This window comes from Podospora bellae-mahoneyi, chromosome 7 (genome assembly GCF_035222275.1).
Source record: "Podospora bellae-mahoneyi strain CBS 112042 chromosome 7, whole genome shotgun sequence".
In the NCBI taxonomy this organism is placed as follows: Eukaryota; Fungi; Ascomycota; class Sordariomycetes; order Sordariales; family Podosporaceae; genus Podospora; species Podospora bellae-mahoneyi.
Genome location: NC_085886.1, coordinates 2,483,440 through 2,503,116, shown reverse-complemented (window position 1 = coordinate 2,503,116; position 19,677 = coordinate 2,483,440). Strand labels below are relative to the sequence as shown.

Here is a 19,677-nt window from a genome sequence, read left to right as displayed (position 1 = left end):
TCTGTCGCTCATCTTGTCGATGGTTTGAGTGTAGTTGTTGCGAGAGTGAAAGAGAGAAATGAGGGGGAAGAGGTATTTGTTGTTCTAGTTTGAAAATTGAGGAAGCAATAGGACCTGAAGCAAGGCGGTATAGTCGCAAGCAGGGAAGGAAGGAAGGTGGTGCGGTGCGATTCTGGCTACCTACCTAGGTAAGGCACCAAGGTATCTAGGTGCGGATTGTACCGGAACCTCTATGGATATATTCGTGGTCACCGAGAGATATGCTGGGAAACAGTTTATGTAGATTTGAACCCGCAATCCAGATAAATTTGTACATGGCGGCCCCGGTAGCTCCATGCCATATTCAAGACCATACAGGCCCTGCTATCTCTTCTCTGCCAAACTAATGCCCTGTGATACACCCCCTCAGAGGGGACCCTCAAACCGCAGTATGCTTCCCCTTGTACTCCACACAACCAAGTTTCCCCTTGTCTAGCCCCCTCCAACCCTGGGTGGCTCTGCTTACAAAAGGGCCCTCAGATATCGATTTCTCTTGTAGACAGCATGGCCACACATTCTTGTGATCCAGTTCACCTCTATGGTGGTTGCTCGTGTCAACATCAGCCCCACCCTCGTCGATGAATTCACGTAACGACACGGAATTCCCTAGTTGTTGAGCCATGTCAGATGGGAACTGATGGCTTATCATGGCATGCCTTACTTACCTGTGTGGTACCAGTCGCAGTACAGTGATCCTATACCATCCTCAAAAGCTCCAGGCTCGAAGAGACGTTTGCAGCGCTTGCATTGAGTGATTGGGGTGTTGGGGAACTTGTCCTCAGGTCCTTCGTATGGTGGAGGTGCCGTAACCTCAGGGCTCTCCACGGCTGAATTGTTGGGACAGGTGGCCTTGGGGCTTTGCGTAGTGGGAGCGTCTGAGGTTGCGATCTCGGAGTGTTGCCCAGTTTGTTCGTTGGAGGATGCGGCCTCGGAGCTTTGCACGACGGGATCGTTTGATGTGGCCTTGGAGCTTTGTACAACAGGATGATGAGAGGATGTGACCTTGAACTTTTGTATGGCTGAATCATCGGGGCATACGCTCTTCGAGCTTGACGGAACGGAATTATCAACGAGTGTGCCCACGGAGCTTTGCCTAACTCGGTCGTTCCCGTGCGTGGCCCCGTCGCCAGGTTGGCGAAAACAGGAGAGGGTAGTCCCCATTGTCTTTGGAGAAGTCAGCGTTGGTCGATTAGATGATGAGGAGAAAGAGCATAGCAGAGAATAGAAGAACAAAACAATTCCAAGTCTTCAATGCGAAAGCTTGGATAAGACTAACTTGGGGAAGGTGAACAGAACAGCTGTTCTAGTGGTGATGGTGGTGATAGAAAGATCATCACACGGAAAAGAAGAGAAAGGCTGGTTAAAATAGCGAAAATATGACCAAGTCAGATGACGCAAATGACATAAGTGAACAGTAAAGACTCATCTATCGGGTGAACCTGCACAACTTAAAAGCGCCACATGGGGACAGAGGCACGGGGGGAGGGGCAGAAAAGTTTGAATCGACTCTTCACGTTTTGGGCCACCGGAGACGATGACATGGAGAGCCTCAAGTGACCCGAAATGATGCAGAAATCTTGACGAGAATGACAGCCGTGCCTGCATATCAGCAAACCGCTTTGTAAACACCTGAATGCGAGTTTGGCTTGAGGTTGAGAAGTGATACACAGATCACTTCTGGATACGTAAACCACAGTCTTCAACAGTATTCTTTTTCGGAACAGCGATATAGAAAACAGATACCAATGCCGCTTTTGTCATGTCGATGCAGAGATCATTGTAATCCATTTCCTTTTACTCAAAAGCCCAGACAGCAATATCGAGACAAGACAAACTTCAAATACATCGATAACTCTAACCCATCCACTTATACACGATGTCCAAAAACTTTCCACCCACCTCACAATGTCCAAACTACCCCAAACAGCCTTTCATACACCCTCACCTTTCTCATATATAAACCCCCTGCCTCATCCCGACCCCATCTCCCTATGCTATCCACCCATCTACAACGCATTGAAACAGCCTACAAACAATAATCAGCAAATTGATCGTCCTCGTCCTCGTCCCCGTGCCCGCGCCCACGCCCACCAGGAAGAGAAAGGCCGTCGACAAGAAGAGAAGCCTGTATATCCCTCCCCAACATCCATACCCGCTTCTCCTGCCCAAAGAAGAAGACGGCGATGACCTCACTTCATCCCTCCCCTTTGCCCTTTCCCTTCCAAGTAGAGGGGCATCAAACCCCGTAGCGAATGACAAAACGCTAACAATCCCCCCAGCAGCCAAAAATCAGTAGGGATCCATCCCCTTATCCCGAGAGGTAGAAATGTCCCTCTTCCCCGAGCACGAGCAAGCGCCTGAAGACGTTGACATGCTTGGCGAGGAAGTCCCCATCAACGTCAACGCACGCTCGCTCTTCAGAGCCAGGAGACGAGGAGGTAGAGCAGAAGGAGGACCATGACGACGGGGATGTGAGAGACGCCAGATGTGTGGCCCCCTCCTTCTCTTCGTCGTCGCATGGACAAGTGAAAATTACGAAAGTATGCTGAAGGGGACTACTCCTCCACAGGTAGACTGTTCACCCCCCACCGTTGGAAGAAAGAAGGGGCCTTGGTGTGTGTGATTGGTGTTCCTGGCTTGGTTGGCATTAGCCCGCTGTATCTCTCCATCACTGCCAACACCGTTGAATAGCACGCTTGAACGACTCTCAGCCGCCGGCTACACTCACAACTTCTCGATTGACTAAAGAAAAATAATGTATACCAGACTTTACTCCCATGACAACAACAGAGGTGGTGGAAAATATAATGTGGCTCTCCCATCATCATCAGCATCATACACACACTCTCTCTCTCTCTCTCTCTTTTCTCGGTCTCAATCTCCTCCTCTAACCCCACATCTCTTCGTCTCTTAACACCACAAAAGAAACACAAAGAAATATACCACCCAACCCATCAATTTTCATACCCCTCATCATCTTTACTCATCTCAATAATCATATACGCCATAAACCATGCATCCACGATTCCCTTTAACCACCCACAGCAGCACAAGAAACAAAGAAAGAAAAACGCTTCAGCTTTTGTTTGTTTTAATCCACAACCAACCACCACCCCCCCCACCCCCCCGGCTAATAGCATCTCTCTGTCACTGTCCATTTTTATCCTCCTTCCTAAAAACCTCGGGGTATCATCACGCCACCACCTCTTTTCCTCCTCTCTATCACTCTCTTCATCCAAACCCCCCATCTACTCCATCATCCTACACCAAGGATGCGCCAACACCTGCTCGATATCCAGTCTCTGCTCCACGTTCCGATCCAGCATCTTCCGAATGAGATCAATGCTGTCGTCACTGATGGTATACGGCACCCTCAGGTCCCGGTCCATAATCTCATCAATGCTGTAGAACGGGTTCTCCTTGTAGATGATGGTGTAGAGCAGAATGCCCAACGCCCATACATCCTGCTCTTTGCCGCCGTAGGGCCTGCCAGCCAGAACTTCTGGGGCTGCGTAGTCTGTTGTTTCAGCTAATGTCAGCAATCCACAGTTTTCTGACAAGTGACCAAAAAGTCTCACCAATCGTGCCCACAAAAACATCAAACGGCCCGCTCTTGATATACGCCGCGCTCCCAAAATCAATCAGCTTGATCCTTCCCTCCCCATCCAAGATGACATTCTCGTCCTTGATATCCCGGTGCACCACCAGCGCCTTGGTGTGCAGGTGCTGAATCGCTCTCGCGACCTGAACAAAGATGCTCCGGCACTCTTGCTCCTCCATGTTGGCGCGAAGCTCAATGTAGTCGAAAAGATCCATCCCCGGCAAGCCGTGCGGCACCATCTCAATGTAGTAATTCACTTCGTCCTCGAAAAAGTCCTCCATCTCGACAATGTTGGGGTGCTTGAAGCCGTCGCGACGCAGGTAGTCCAGCACGTGGATCTCCAGCGGGACAGTACCCAGTCGTCTGTCTCGCGTCCACGTGTCGACCAGAATGCGCCTCTTGGTAACATATTTGAGAATGCTGCGCTTGCCGCTGTTGCGATAACGGGCCAGCTTGACTTGGCCGTAGGCGCCTTGTCCCATTTCCTCGAGGATGACAAAGTCGTCGATCGACTTCTTCTTTGCTTCCGACTTGGCATCAGCCGCGATCGCCGGTTGTTGCTGCTCCATTGGTGCCTCGGTGCCCTTGATGGCACCCCCGGTGATTTTGGCAGCGGCGTTGTAAGCAGCGTCCTTCAGCTGTCTCGCCAGCGAGGAGGCGGCCGTCTGTTCCTCCTTTGGCGGCTCATTGTCGGAATCCGACTGCATTTCCACCGGTGTATGCGCGGGTGTTTGTCCAGGTGACGGTTGGTGAAGCGGGGTGGCAGCGCCAGAGAGCAGCGGCGACGATACTCCCAAATTTGTTCTGGATGCATGCAAATGCCTAGAGTAGGTTATCCACAAAGCATAAACCATCTCTGTGTGTGGCACCACAAATTTGTCGTTGGCTCCCCCGGACGCAGAGTCGTCATCGCTCCCCTCCTCGACCACCTCCTCGTGGATCGTGGTTTGGTTTTCACTCTTCACCACGCGCATCTGAATGTCAATTTTGAGTTCGGAGCCATCCCGATGCTTGGCCGGAAGACCTTCGGGCCGCAAAAATCCCGTTGCAGCATCCGGCCGGCCCTCTCTGAGGGCAAGGAAGGCCGATGCTTTCCTGAAGGAGTGCTCCGGAATCACGATGCCATCAACCAAGTGAATGCCATCTTCGTCCGTCAGAATCTGAAGGATCCTGTCAAAGTTTGGCACCAGGCTGTTGATAGACATCCCGTCCGGCTTCTCGTGACCGAAAAGGGCGCCACAAAAGACAGAGTTTGAGCTCTTGATCTTCAAGCTCTGAGGGGCCACCACAACGATACCGGCAATGTGGGGGAAACTGGACACTCGCAGTTCAGTTTTCCCCCGGACCTGCTCGACTGTGGCCGGAATGTTGATTCTGTCGCAGTTGCGGCAGGTGTAGTACTTCTTTTTGGTAATCTCGTAGTAGTCGACCTCGCCGAACCGTGGGTCAAAGCCTTGGCGCGGAATACGGGGTATCAACCGCCCAACGTCCAGGCCAGGCTGGATCGTCTCGTCTCCCCAAATAGGGCCCAGCGCACCGGAAAGTTTGACAACGTTGCCGTCTTCGTCAACGTCCACATACGCAACGTCCTCGTGGATCTCCTCCAAGACCCAGATGAGGCCCACCTTCTTCTCCTTCACCCACAAGCTGGCCGAACCCGTTGCGCCGTTTCGCTTTTGGATCGGGACCACGTCTCCGCACAGCAGCACGCCCCTAGACTTGCTGTTGTTATGAGCATGCCCCGGCTTTGGTGGCTTAGGGTCGCCGTTGTGGATCGTTGCAGGTCGCCGGCCAGTTTTGGGGGCCTGCGTCCTCGAATTGGGCTTGCTCAAGAGTTTTGCCGTGATTCCACCCCCGCGAGCACCGAGCAGACTCTTAGTCGGCGTGGTTACTTTCGTCGGTGATGGTGCATCGTTCTCAGAGCCATCTCCCGCATCGTCGTGCACGCCCGCCTGCAGCTTTCGCGACAGCCAGTTCCGCCTTTCTTCCTGCACCACCTCCAAGATACCCATCTTCCTGACCTCGGCCTTGGTCACACCAAAAAGCAAACAGGCAAGATCGTTGGCGGCAAGAATCGTCCATGGTGGCTTCGACTCTGTGGTGAAAATGGCCTGGGCGGCAGGTACCCATCTCGTGGAGCCATGTGCCGCACCCGGCAGCGAGGTAGCTGTGTTGATCATGGGAGTGAAGGCTTGCTGAGGTGATTTTCGCGAGATGATGTGCTGTGCTTGGACCGGCTCGGTGGCAAGGAACGGCTGGGCCATGGCGTCCATAAGCTTTTGCTGCACCGATATCTGGACAGTGTCGGTCATGGTCCGCTTCAGCGCAACGTTCGGACGAATAGCAGGTGGAGGTGTCGTCTTCCCGGTTGTGTGCGTTTTTGCTGTCGTGCCGCTCTCGTTGGTGGGGGTTCTCGATGAGCTCTCAGAGTCGGGCTCTCCTCCCATGAGGAGCTGAGATTTGGGGAGGGGTGCAGTAGCCGGCGCATCCTTCAGCTCAGCAGGTTCCAGGGTCAAGGGGGACAACAAGGGCGTTCTCTCGATCGGACCTGGGCTTTCAGTCCTCGGGATGAACTCCTTATCAAACACATTCTCGTCAGACATGGTTGCAGGACCACTCAGTGGACCTGTGGGGATGCTAAGGTCCCCATTTGGAATGTTACCAGCCCCTACCAGTTGGGCTTTCGCGAGGAGGTCCAACATGTTCTGCATCTCCACGTCACCAGTGACCCGAGCTTGCGCGCTGGCCATGGCAGCGCTCGTCGAGACCGACCAGCCCATCCGATCTTTCATAAACTCGATGGACTTTTTGAGGACATTTTGGCGGCTGTGCAAAAGGTCTTCAGACTGATGCGCAAATGAAAAGGAATGCAACGACTCGGACGGAAAGCGGTTCAGGTCTTCAGTAAAGGCAGGAGAAGTTGGGCCAGGAGAGATGGGTGTGTTGCCCATGTCGGACAGCACTGAAACGGACGAGCATCTGGTGAGAGCGCTGAGAGAAGGTGCCCGACTTCCAGAGGAAGGCATCGTGGGAGCTCGAACGGGATTGTGCTGCTGCCGGATGCGCCTGAGCCCTGACAGGCCCAAGCCGTGATCGTGGTCCGTCATGATTGAGCTCCTGAAAGGACCAACATGTCAGTATTTTCAGCTCAGGCAGTTCAAAGACCAAACACAGTGACGAAGCCCCAACACATCTCGACTCGAGCTAACCTTGTGATGGTGTCATATTCCGTGGCAGAGGGCCCAGCATCAAACGAGAATCGAATTCGAGCCTTTTCAGAGTTATCACCGCCCATATGCCCTAGGTTTCCCGTGCTTCGGTTCTTTGGGATGTGCAAGCCCGGCGAGAGCCTTGACCGGCCGCGCTGCTCCTCGGCATCGTGTCGTGTTTCGTCGCCTGTCACCGAGTTGGCCCCTTGTCAGCACTGACTCCGACTGTGCGGGCAAAGAAGAGCGGCGTAGCATTAGGTATCCGTGAAACCCACCATTGTCATGGTTCCCACCATATACACCGAGCATAATTGGCGCAAGCAGAGTGTATTCAGTGGTCTGCAGTGTAGCAAATGCGTATGGAAGGGTATGTGTTGGAGAGAGGCTCGTGGCTCGTGTCTCGTGTCTCCTGGCTCGCGGCTGGCGGGGTTGGCAAGAGTCGAGCCCAAGCTACGTCTGTCTGTCGGGTGTGGTCAAGCTCAAGGACAAGACAAGATTCAGAGCCCACCCCTCTTTGTATTTGGCCCCCTAGTACTTTGGCGGCGCAGAAAATAGCTGGTGTCTTGAGTACGGAGGTAGGGCAGCGGCGAGTGCAGGGGACGAGGTGCAGATTTTTGAAGCTCTCGATAGGGCTGCCAGGTGAGGTATGCATGCACTTTCGAAATCGGAGAGCCCGTTGAGGAAGAGTGCGACTGCGACTGCGGCTGCGACCGCGACTGGACAAGCGACGGGCAGCAGTGGAGGGATGGATGGGTTCGAGTTGATTCGACCGTGGCTGCTGTCAGTCAGATGCCCTGTGGTTCTCTCAAAGTCTGGATAGGTGCCTGATGGAATCGTGTCGCTGGCCGTCGCACGTTGTTTGCAGCGAAATCGAGATTGTGAGGATGATCTGTCACTCGCTGGGTCCGCTCTTGCAAGTATTTAGCGGGCTGCCCCAAGTTTAGATGTGCATGACGAGCAGTGATGGGGCGGGCAGAGGGGGAGTTCAGGTTGGCCACCATAGGGCAGCCCATCGCGGCACAGTGCGCACACGGTAGAACATTTGGCCGCAGTGATCATCCCGAGGCCCAAAAGCCCCAAACGGCCACACAGACCCCCGCGGTCCGGCGCGGTAAGCGCTGAAGTGGCTATTTGTTCTGCCGCTTCAAAGGGCAAAAGTCAACAAATGCTCGATACAACAACGGCATGACATAGGTCCATTTCTCCAGGCATCCAGGAAGGGTTAAGGCTGTGTAATATCTCTGATGAACTACCACGCGTGTTCCTGTTCCCCCGCCGGTATCACGAAATGAGGATGGCTGCAGGCTTGCTTCTCTCTGCCCAGTTAGAGACCGCCTTCTACCCAACCAGCCGAGCCCACCACAGTCCCAAGCTGCTGGAAACGCACTGTGGACCCCGAACGAAACCCTCATTCCTCGAATTCCTTCCCTGCTTTTTGGTGAGATCCGCATGGCTGCCGTTGCATTGGTTGCAGTCCCAACGCGGGGGCCCATATGAGAAGAACGGCAGGCCAACTGGGGTTCAGCAGGTGTTTGGGTTTTGGTCTCATCGTTGCAAGGCCCTCCGGCAGTTGCCTAACTGACAGATATTGAACTACCTTGGGAGGTATTCAGACGACGACGGCTTCCAGCAGCCACTACGGGCAGTGGCACAAGAGGCACAGAGGCACAACAGCCACTCGGCGAAAGACGTCTCGGGCGAGGTCATCGTGCAGCTTCCCAGCATCTTGTCATGTTGATCATTTCCAGAGTTTGCTGTTTCTTTTCCGCAGGTTAGACCCTGCGATGGTCCCCAATGTCACACGATCGCATGGCCTGCATGATTTTCGAGGTATTTTATCGCCCTGAATCCAAGACACAACCACGACATCGTGCTCTCATTCCAGCGCTCATGGAGGGGAAATGCCAGAGGTGAAGAATCACCAACAACCCCCGCATGCATCCCGCGTGTAGAAGGTAGTATTCCGATCTCGCTTCGAAGTCATACATCCCTAGCAACATCTCTCTCACACACACTACGACCTGTCAAGCCAAAATTACTCAGAGCTCAGTTGTGGGGAGATGGTATCATGGGAACTTGCGGTCAGCTGCTTATATGAGGTGATGCTGTCCACCAGCACATTTTTTCGCTCTTTTTGGGCATCACAGCAGATGGGCCAAGCCTAGGAAGCCACTCGCCAAGCGTGGGGAGCTGCAAGCTTCGGGAAGCACCAGAAGAAGGCCCGGCCGTGGAAAGGCTCCACTTTGCCGAGCTTCCGGGGCCGACCCTCCGCGCCGGGTCGGTGTCCGGCCCACCATCTCGGGTGGATGAAACGGCCAGAAGGACGGGAGATGTTCTCGGGGCCAATGTGGCCAACAAGTCAGAAATCAAACAAAAGTAACTACATAAATAGTGATGGTCGACCCCAATTCAAGCAACCTCCAACTGGCATGATCCCGTGGCCATAGTCCCATGTTCCTGCTTGACGCTTTGCACAGAGGAACGGTCACTTGGGACGTTCGTCATGGACGAGTCATGTCAGCAGACTTTGCTCTGCCACCGCCTCCCCGCCCTATGCTACTGTTTGGAATCCTTACAAGTAGCCACATGGTTAGTAGATGTGAATGGCGGGCTATTGCCCCGAGCGAACCACCTCGTTGCATGCTGTCCTCTTCTTCTTCTTCTCCTTCTTCATCTAGAGTTGTGCGCAGCCAAGCGCTGGGTTTACGGCCCGGATGCAAGCCGTCTGACCGACAGGTGATGCTCATTGGAAGACCGCTCGCTCACTGCAGGGTCCCCCCTTGCCCTACACACCAGAAAGCCACCCGCAGAATATTCCCTTTCCGTTCTCTTGCCAAAATATAAGTCCGCTCGCTACCTGACTCTGTTTCGAGGTGGTATTTCTGGCTTCGGCTGGCTGTGTCTATGGCATTGTCGGGATGGCGAATTGGCGGGGTAAAGATTGATAAGTGACAGTGAGGGGCAGATCTGCGCTGGATAAGCCGGGCTGATAAGGGGTCTTTTGGCCACCCACTCCCAGCTCAGAGCTTTGCTGACCACCACTTCCATGGTAATAATGGTGCTGACGGGCTAAACGGCGGCTCCGTCTCTCTTTGTCGAGCAACGCCATGTTTTCGATCAACAAGAATCACAGACAACAGAAGCCAAGACGGGGCCAGCATCAACCACAAAGATAAGATAAGACCAGGAGGGGTCGCATGGGCGACGAAAACAAACATTGGAACACCAAGAACCAATCGCCATCAGTGGTATAAGTCACGAACGACTCGATGGGTGCCACGAAGACTGGTCAGATGCGGGCTCTTGAGTGCAGCTGGCCTCCCTTTTTTTTTTTTTTTTTTTTTGTTCTCGGGGTCCTCTGGCTCTTCCCCAAAAGAGACGGTGGACGCTTGGATGCAGGGATACTCGTGCAACCACACCACCACAAATGTTGGAGAACCCTTGCCTTTCCCTGGTTATCCTATTCGGACTAAGGGTATTCGGGATGCCATTTGCCTGGTAAATCAGAAATCCGGTGGGGGGGAGAGGGACAACCAGACTTTTCTGGCTGCAGTCCTAGGACCCTGCGGGAATTCATCCAGGCACAGTATTCGTATCTGGGTATCTATCTTATCGTCGGTCTCTCTCTTGACCCTGTTTCTGACATTTTACATAACTTCCAGCCTTTGCACCGACTCCCATCTCAACTTTTTCTGTTCTCTCCCCTGCATGAAACAACTGGCTCCCATTGCTCCCTAACTGCCTGAGGCTGAACTCCCTGTCCTGGCCAGACCTTCGCAGTGTCTCCTGACGGTCCAATCACTTCCGCACCGGGAAAGTCGGCCACACCATCCTACGGATCAACACACCTCGCAGCCGGCCAGGTCCCAAAAGATCCAATTCCTCCAAACCTCTAGTGCCTCTCTCGCTCTCCCCGCTTTGATCTGCACCAGCTCGACCAGCCAAAGTTTCCAGAGATCCCGAGCTTCTCAAACCGGCACAAGGCCCTAGAACCGAATCAGGGCTTGACCACGAGTAGTCAGGGAACAGCTGGTGAACTTGATAGGACTTGCCGCTGGAACCACGAGGTTCACGGACTCGTCCTTTGTCTTTGCTGGTCGTTGCCCCTCGCCCGCTGCCCTATTCTGGAACACCCCCACTCCACCATTGACTTAAAACAGCGCCACTCTTCCCGGTTCAGCGATCCCGAGGCGCCATTGGAAGGGGGGAACCCATAAACAACGCACTGCCTTCTTGATAACCGTCTTTGCTGTCCCCCTTTCTTCTAGAATCCGTTATTTTGATTACTTGAAACTTCTTTCTTGCTTTCCTCCGTGGTTCGTTTGCTTGCCAGATTCCAAACCAAAACTCCGGATACGGTTCCCGGTCCTGTCGCCGTTATGGCCGACTCCACTATTTCCCACACGACCCCGGGTTCGCCGGCGAGCCCCGCTTCCGAGGCCGGCAGCTTGGACGTCCAGCCCGGAGGTGATGCTGCTGAGCAATTCCCGGTGTTGCAGCACAAGAGCAAAGGCCGGCAAAGACTTTTGAGGGGCCTGCAGCGGATATCGTCTTCGCAGAGCCTCCGTGCCCGAATCAGCCGTCCCAGAGCGTCGAGCGCCCCGTATAGAAGCTCGGCTTCTTCGCTGTCGTGTGTGAGCCTGGCTTCGACGCCGTCACCGTTTGGCCAACCGAGCAGCAGTTCCTCCTACTTTTCGTTTGGAGACGTGTCAACCGCCCCGACTTCCGTTGCCGCAACGCCGGCTGTCGAGACACCGGGTTACGATGGCATCGAGTCTGTCTTGGCGGTTCGCAAAGTTGACCACCCCGTTTCCGCGCCGATGACCATCTCTTTGCCGACGGAAATCAAGAAGAGGGCCAAGATTTTCAATTTCTGGGACACGATACCGAATGAGATCAAAATCTATGTTCTCTCGTTCCTCTCGCCAAAAGAGCTTGTCCGGATCTCACGAGTGTCAAAGAGGTTCCATGAGCTGTGCTTTGATGGCCAGCTTTGGACGGAATTCGACGCCTCAAAGTTCTACAGAGAGATCCCAGCCGAGTCGTTGACCAAGATTCTGGAAACGGCCGGACCGTTTGTGCACGACCTCAACCTCAGGGGCTGCCTCCAAATCGAGCACATGCAACGGGCTCAGCGCTTGGTTGCCGCCTGCCACAACCTCTACAGCACTTCGTTGGAAGGGTGCCGTAACTTCCAACGGCCGACTCTACACACCCTCCTCAAGGCTAACAACCAGCTCGTTCACCTCAACCTCACCGGCCTCCCAGCAGTCAACAATGCCACCTGCAAGATCATCTCCCGGGAATGCCCCGACTTGGAGACCCTCGATGTTTCTGGTTGCAAACAAATGGACGCCCGCGGCATCCGATTCGTCCTCGAAGGCTGCTCCAAACTCCGCGACCTCCGCGCGAGCAGTGTCCGCGGTTTTTCGTCCGACGCCGAGGTAGCAACCGCCATCTTTTCGACCAACAACCTCGAGCGACTGATCCTATCCAACTGCTCCGACATGACAGACGACACCTTCAGAACCATGATCTTGGGACCAACCCCCGAATTCGACATGCTCACCAACCGCCCTCTAACACCCCCGCGCAAACTCCGCCACCTGGACCTCACCCGCTGCAGCCGCCTATCGGACAACAGCATCAAATCCCTCGCCTACGTCACCCCCCACCTCGAAGGCCTCTCCCTGTCGAACCTCACCCAGCTGACCGACTCGGCCCTCGACCCAATTCTCGCCTCGTGCCCTAACCTCACCCACCTCGACCTGGAAGAGTTGCCTCATTTAACAAACTCTTCATTCACGGCCCTGTCTCGAGCCCCGTGCTCGACAAAGCTGGAGCACCTCTCCATCTCGGGGTGTGACTCTGTTTCGGACGTGGGGATGCTACCCGTTTTTCAGGCGTGCACAAGCCTGAAATCAGTCGTGATGGACAACACCCGCATTTCGAACCTTACTCTTACCGAGGCGGCCGATATGGTTCGGAACCGAAGCCTATCCCCCCCATCATCGGCTTCTTCTTCTCCTCCCCTCCCGAGGACTACGCTTGAGTTGACGGTGTATGATACCCCCCTTGTCACCTGGACGGGGGTTCTCGAGATCCTATCTAGGAACTCGGAGCCTCTAATGGCAAGACCGGCAAAGGATGGGGTTGTTGAGATCGGCGGGGGGAGGAAAGGAAAGGAGGTGATTGGACTGAGGTGTTTTCATACGTGGCAGATGACTGTCGATGAGCATACGAGGCGGGTGCTGAAGGGGGATCTGGGGGGTGCGAGGAGGGTGGAGAGGAAGTGGGCCGAGTACATGCAGGCGGAGAACGAGATGGAGGTTGCGGGGGGGTGGAGGAGACGGAGGAGGGTGACGGCGACGAGGGCGGTGTTGGAGGAGGATCAGGGGGTGCACCAGCAGGGGCACAGGGGGAGGGAGAGGGGGAGGACGGTGGGGTGTGCGGTTATGTAAGGGGTTGGTTGCTGGGGTGATGAATAGGGGGGTTGGTGCAAAGTAAAGAAAGTGCTTCTTGCTTTGTTGGCTGGGCCCAAACATACATACATACATACACGGAGAAGGCGCTTGGTTAGTTTTGGGACCTTTTTTTTTTCTTTTTTTTTTTTTTGTTTGGGAAATTTTGCAGCATTTGGATTATCAATTTGGTCGTCTTCAAGGACTGGGACAGGAGGAGATCGAGTCACAAACGGAGACAATCTAGACAGGTGCTCGGTTGTCTGCCCAAGTTGCATTTTCTCAAGTACATAGCTTTGAATTGTTAAGCGCATGGCGTGGGTTTTCTTTTTTTTTATACAAGGAGTTTTGACCTGGATGGGATTGGGAGGGTTTTGTTTGCTGTTTTAAGGAGAGAGGTTGTCGTTTGGTTTACGTACAATGGGGGAATTGGTGGCGTAGACTAGCGGTTAGGGATGGCAAGTTTGGCTTGTAGATGAAGTATATGAACAAGTTATTTCACACAAAGATTCGGTGGTTGTAAGAGCAGTGGCGAGAGGCATGTTGCTCCAGTAGTGAGGGTGGTTGATAGAGAGGGTACAAAGACTGGTCAAACAGGGGCAAACTAGGAGCTTATCAAATGCTCTCAAGCGGTCAATGTTCAAATATCATACAAAACCTCTGTCTCTCCAACACCCAAGCAATGCCACAGCAACACATATATACAGTTCCCCCATGCCATGACATGCCCTCTCTCTCTCTCTCTCTCTGTCTCTCTCTGTCTCTCTCTCTCTTTCTTTCTTATAGTGTACGGTATCTCTGTTTTCCCCCTTTCTATCTATCTTTCCCACCAAAAAAAAAAATCTATTCCTTCTTCCCAGCCTTAGCCGCCTTCTTAGCAGCCTCCTTGGCCAACTTCTCCTTCCTCGCAATCTGCGCCTCAACTCCAATCCCACCAAACACCAGCCCAACCCCCAACCACTGCATCTGGGACAGCGTATGCCCAAACGCAATCACGCTCAGAATCATGGTGAACATCTTCCTCGTCACCGTGACAGTAACGAGCAGCACCGACGAGAAAGTCGAGAGCGTATGGACTAGAAAATTCCCATCCTGTTAGCCAACCCACCCATCCAACCATCATCATCGTCATCATCATCAACATCAACAACGACCCTTCAAGATAAAAACAACTCACAAATAAAAACCTGCCCCACACACCCACAAACCGCAAACCCAAGCACATCCCTCCAAACACGCGGGTGCCTCCCCAAAAACTGCAGCGCAGCCACCAGCTCCCCCCCACCCCCAGCAACATCCATCCCAAACCACCTCCCCACCCCCGTCCTCACCAACCACGGGCTCATCACCAAATACCCCCCCGTCAGCGCCCCGCTCAGCAAATTATTCGCAGCCATCATCTGCGGCCCCGTATAGCTCCTATCAACCCCAAAGATGTAATCCTGCGTACTGTTCGTCAACCCGTCAAACAGCAAGTTGATCCCCAACAGCAACATCCCCCACCCCGTCTGCCCCGAATTCCCTCCCCCTCCCGCCTTGTGCTTCTTACTCCCCGAATGCAGCGTGAAAACCGCCACCCCCGTCGTGACCGCCGCAACAACCAAGTATTTATAAAGCGGGTACCTCTTCCTAAAAACCGTCACATGCAGCGCCATCACCGGCAGCAACTTGCACGACTTGGCCAGGATGAACGTGATGTAGTCGATGTGCCCCAAAGCAGCGTACCCAAACGGCGCGGCCAACGCGTTCGTCACCGCGACAAGCAGCAACGGTGGCAAGATCCCCCGGTTGGGGACCGGACTCTTCATCTTCTCCCCTTTGGGTGTGCTCACCCACGTGAAGAGCAACCCGCCCAAGCCGGCAAACAGGCTCTGGATTGTGAGGAGAAAAACCGAGAACTTGAACCTTTCCTTGTTCGGGCCGTGGGTGGTCGTTGTGAGTTTTTCTTGGAGGTAGGCCCAGGTTAGACTGTCCACCGTTAGCAATCACGGCTGTTGTTTGGAAAGGGGGACAGAGGAAAACAAACAAGGAGGCATATATCCCCGCCACGCAGACAACAAGCGTCACCACGCCCGCCTCCTTCTTCCCCGGCTTCGTCACCACGACGACGGCGTCTGCAATCTCCCTTTCCACCTTTTCCGCCACCGTCCCATTCTCCTCTTCGACAACCCGTCCACTCGCCGTCCGTTTCAGTTCCCCGGCGGTGTACTCAGACGACGGCTCCCGCCTGATCGGCGCGGCTTTGGTGCGAGCCATCTTGGTCTCTCGTAACCCGCCCGTTTGTTGGTTGCGCGCTGTGTATAGCTTTCGTCAGTTTTGCGCAAGTTGCTGCTGTTCGCAAGAGGTGGATTGGAATTTATTTCCAATCTCACTTCCTAAAATTAGGTAAGAAAAAAATCAGTTGGCGCAATCTGTCCAAATCGCGTTCACAACGAGACGGAAACCGCGCCGCGCTCATCAAGGTGGTGTGTCACCAAAAAGAGGTTCCGGACAGGGTGGCTTTATCAGAAAGATCACCCCTGTCACTTAGCTATCCTAGTGAACTGCTCAGTGCTGCTTCCCCTGTTCCCGCACCGTTCACCCCCCCCCCCTTGGCCCACCCGGCAGCGGTGGGGGCCCTGCTCCGGCATTCGAGAACTCTGGGGAACCCAGAAAAGAAAAATGCCAAGAGAGGGTTACTGCTGGATAACCCTAGATGATTTTGAAAAAAGAGAGCTTAGACAACCCTGGATCATACCTATCAAACCAGACCTTCACATCGACATTTTTATGTACAGTACATCACATTAAAACCCCCTTGGAAGCAAAGGCAAAGTCATCGTAGTGCTCATATTGATCTTCTCCAGTCTACACCTAAATACCCCATCTCTACATCCCTCCAGAAATCAGTAGAGACAAGTGAGTAATCTTGGTTCTAGAGCGGTGGCGGAGCTAGCTAGTGATGGTGACCGCAGGCAAAGCAGAAAACCATCGCCTCGTCCACACACAAGACTGGAAAATGAAAAAAATAGCTGTGAATTTTGACATTGGCTAGACCTATTCGGTTCGCGCGGCTGTATTGAGCATATTGAAGTCCAAGCGTCGGTTGGGGGGTGTAAAGGCGGAAAATAAGATGGGGTGGACGTGGTGAAAAGAGTTTTGGTGTTTATCGGTTTTTTTTCGTTGTAAGCAGAGGGGGTTGTGAGAACTGATTCGAGAACTAAGTGGTGTGACGTATCGGACTGGGGAGGGGAATTCGATTTCGGTGGCTGGGCGTGCTCTCTGTGTGGGTGTGACCCCAAGAGCTTTGTTGCCCACGAGCCCGTATAGTTGTGGTGCTAATTGTTGATGGGGGTGATCGTGATCCGTCGTTTGGCGGCCACCGATGAAGATGAGATTGGTAAGGGTGAGGGAGTGAAATGCCTGCCGGGGAAAAAAGTGGCTGGCGAAATGCTTTTGGTAAGGAATTGTCATCACATCGTATCCCGCCCCCCCCCAAAATGATGTGCCTTGCGGCAGTCAGATCTGGAAATGACCCATAGCGAGGGACTGCCAAATCCAACACCAACCAGGAAAACAAATAGTAATAATAAAAAAAACGCCCGGATCGTGGCTGGCAGCTCACCATCATCCTACCCTTGGAAACTCCTTCAGGTACATCATATACGAAGTATTACAGCCGGGGACCTCTCTGGTCCTCTTCTCCATCCTAAGCAGAAACCTGACCAGATTGTTGCATCTCCTGGCGACGAATCTTCTCGGCCTCGAGGTTCTCGTACAGAAGATAGAGGGCCGTCTCGTTGGCCTTGGCGCTACCCATGATGGTGAACATGCGCTCACCGGTATCGTCATGAGGGGCCTGTTCACCCCGGTCAGCACAAACCACTTGTCATCTCAGATAAAGAGGCACCCACCTTGGCAATCGAGATGCGAGCTCCAGAAGTCTTGCGGATCTCGCTAATCTTGGAACCAGCACGGCCAATGATGCAGCCAACCATATCAGCGGGAATACTGATGTTCTGCGTCTGGATTTCCTCGCCGTTCTCGTCGTGTGTGGGAGGGCCGCGCTGAGCAGCATCGGAATCGGAGCGACGGTTGTACTGGCGAGGGCCGCCATTGCTAAAGTCGGCGCCGTTGCCGGTCCGTGTAACACGGGATGAACCGCCATAGGGCGCTCTCTCCTGGGGGTAGCTGCTAGCACCTCCCATCACCGGCGCGCCCGCGCCAGTTCCTGTGCGAACCACAGGGTTGTAGAGGACAGTGCCCTGGCCGCGCTGCCAGTCGTCGACCAAGCACTTGCAAATCTCCCAAGTCGCACGCTGGATGCCCTCAGGGGTGCCTTGGACCTCGACAACACGCTCGGTAGACTGCGGCAGCATTTCCTTTTGCGCAACCATGCGCACGCCCGACACATCCTGGATATGCTTGATTTTGAGACCTTGTCTACCAATAACGGTGCCCATCTGGTTGTGAGAGATAAGAAGCTTGATAGCTGTGTCGCCCCACCAGGTTAGCGCAGTAAACAGAGATGGTCATCAAGAAGAGCACATACGATGAGTTCCATTGGCAGCGACGACGCCTCCCATGCCCATAGCAGGAGCGCCTTCCATCAGAGCAGAGGCAACCTTGGCATAGGCCTTGGAGATGGCTTCGCAGCCGCCGGTGATGGTGAGAACACGGTCATAGACGCCGGGAACAACCTTGCTCACGCCAGCCTTGACACCAGTCTCATCACGCAAATCAGCGACATTCTTGCCAGCCTTTCCAATGATTACCCCAGCTTCCTTCGAAGACACAATAGCCCGCAAGGTCATCTGGGTTTGTGCGTATTCCTCGTCCGTCTTGGGAGCCGGTTCTCCATCGGGACCAAGGCGCGGCTCGTCGTTGAGCTTGAGCTGGTCGAAGGATTCGTTGAGGTCGGCGCCGTTGGACGGGACAGAGTCTTGAGGGGCAGACATATTGAGGATTGGGTTAGGAGGGTTGGGGGGGGGGAGGGGGGAAGGTGAATGGATCGTGAATGGCGGGTGGTTGATGGAGGCGGGAGATGTGAAGAGACAAAATCACTTCAGGGTCGGAGAAGGGATTGGAATTTGCGTGGTTGGTCGAGGAAAAAAGTGGTGGAGGGTGGAGGCGGAGGAGGGAAAGGCGTGGTGTGGTGGGAGAACTGAGCAGAGAGAAGAGTCAATGGTTAAGCTCTGGAATTGGCTTCTCGGTGCTACCGCGGCAAGGGTAAGAGCTTTTGCTTTTGAGTATTGTACCTGCTGCGATTCTGTTTTTCTGTGCGAAAAGCAGGCGACACAGGCCAGAGGCAGAAAGAGGAAACGGCGCGCCGTGGCCAAGCTACCCTGGACTTGGTGCGGATGGCGGGGCAGAGTGAGAGGAGCACGTACCTTTTTGCGGCGGGCGGTGGACCGGGGCGCAATTGACAACTGGAACCTCAGTTTCCGCTGCGGTTTCAGGAGAGAGAGGGGTGGTGAGGTGGAAGGACGGGATGGAATGCACCGACAGGAACGGGTTTAACACATTCCCCGGTGAGAAGTGATGGGATGAGAGTGTGAAGAAGGAGGAGACGGGGTGGAAGGTGAGAGGAGAGAGAGAGAGAGAGAGAGAGCAGGTTGAAGGTTGAAAAGGGAAAAGAGGGGTTCGAAGTTGGAGAGGCGAAGAACTTCGAGCGAACGAAGAATCAGCAACTCCAAAGAAAAAAAAAACGGCCATTCGAGTGGTCCAATCACACTACCAATCGCATACAGAAAAATCACAACGTCGGCCATCGGCAGCCAGTCCCGACACCTATTTCAGTGGGGCTCGTGTGTGCTCAAGCGCCAAACTGCAGTAGGAAACCTGCCTTTCGACCCCTTCCCCTTCCCACCGGGTCTTCCCACTGGGCCTTCCCAACGGCAGACACATGGTGTTTTTGACGATGACCCCAATCCTGAGCTCTCAAGCTCCATCGGCATGTCGCCGAGAAGGGAGGTGGGGAGGTGGGGGATGATGCAGGCTGCTGGAAGCTCAGGGCTCAGCTTGGCTTGTGCTTTCCGACCCTTTGTCACTGCGTCTCCCCAACCTCTCCCCATCCTTCTGTGCTGAATTGATTGATGTCTGGGAGGACGGCACAGAAGCAGCATCACACATGAGCTGGCTGGACCCATATCACACCGGGAAACAGCATGAGATGGCAGCACTGTCCCTCGGAGCCCTCGGCAGCCCCGCAGCCAGTCCCTTGCCAGCACCCTCGTCCCTGGGGAACCCTTCGCTCACCAGCAGAAGCAGGGCATCGTCGCATCGAGCTGTAGGTGTTGGCATCGACAATGTGGAGTTTAGACCAGCCCTACTAATCCACCACTCTTTTCTAGAACAACATGACAGGCCCCTCGGCCCCATCCCTATT

At 54.2% G+C, this 19,677-nt stretch overlaps 5 protein-coding genes across 5 annotated transcripts; 1 reads left to right on the top strand and 4 right to left on the bottom strand.

Annotated features, from left to right (window-relative positions):
* Positions 1-2,767: 2,767 nt before the first annotated feature.
* Positions 2,768-8,257, bottom strand: FUN31 (serine/threonine protein kinase). The gene is made up of 4 exons (XM_062882461.1): positions 7,125-8,257; positions 6,850-7,036; positions 3,618-6,757; positions 2,768-3,556 (listed from the first exon to the last, which is right to left on the bottom strand). Exons 1-4 carry the CDS (start codon positions 7,156-7,158, stop codon positions 3,288-3,290), a joined length of 3,630 nt encoding a protein of 1,209 aa, XP_062728508.1. The 5' UTR covers positions 7,159-8,257; the 3' UTR covers positions 2,768-3,287.
* Positions 8,258-11,228: 2,971 nt separating this feature from the next.
* QC761_709130 (uncharacterized protein) lies at positions 11,229-13,310 on the top strand (the record flags this gene model as incomplete). Its single annotated transcript, XM_062882460.1, has 1 exon — positions 11,229-13,310. One exon carries the CDS (start codon positions 11,229-11,231, stop codon positions 13,308-13,310), a length of 2,082 nt encoding a protein of 693 aa, XP_062728507.1.
* Positions 13,311-13,853: 543 nt separating this feature from the next.
* Positions 13,854-15,566, bottom strand: HUT1 (UDP-galactose transporter; the record flags this gene model as incomplete). Its single annotated transcript, XM_062882459.1, has 4 exons — positions 13,854-14,057; positions 14,078-14,386; positions 14,488-15,278; positions 15,337-15,566. 3 exons carry the CDS (start codon positions 15,564-15,566, stop codon positions 14,154-14,156), a joined length of 1,254 nt encoding a protein of 417 aa, XP_062728506.1. The 3' UTR covers positions 13,854-14,057; positions 14,078-14,153.
* A 1,432-nt stretch (positions 15,567-16,998) lies between these two features.
* Positions 16,999-18,247, bottom strand: HEK2 (RNA binding protein, heterogenous nuclear RNP-K like protein; the record flags this gene model as incomplete). Its single annotated transcript, XM_062882458.1, has 3 exons — positions 16,999-17,148; positions 17,204-17,781; positions 17,842-18,247. The coding sequence occupies 3 exons, from the start codon at positions 18,245-18,247 to the stop codon at positions 16,999-17,001; spliced, it is 1,134 nt and encodes a 377-aa protein (XP_062728505.1).
* Positions 18,248-18,354: 107 nt separating this feature from the next.
* Positions 18,355-19,060, bottom strand: QC761_0109160 (uncharacterized protein; the record flags this gene model as incomplete). The annotated part of the gene is made up of 3 exons (XM_062873204.1): positions 18,355-18,453; positions 18,680-18,736; positions 19,022-19,060. 3 exons carry the CDS (start codon positions 19,058-19,060, stop codon positions 18,355-18,357), a joined length of 195 nt encoding a protein of 64 aa, XP_062728504.1.
* Between the last annotated feature and the right edge of the window lie 617 nt (positions 19,061-19,677).

Excerpts from the sequence above, each read along its gene's own strand:
- FUN31 (XM_062882461.1), bottom strand. The coding sequence starts at position 7,158 with ATGCTCGGTGTATATGGTGGGAACCATGACAATG. Across the intron at positions 7,037-7,124 it reads TGGTGGGAACCATGACAATG|GCGACGAAACACGACACGAT; the intron begins GTGGGTTTCACG and ends ACTCGGTGACAG. Across the intron at positions 6,758-6,849 it reads GAATATGACACCATCACAAG|GAGCTCAATCATGACGGACC; the intron begins GTTAGCTCGAGT and ends TGGTCCTTTCAG.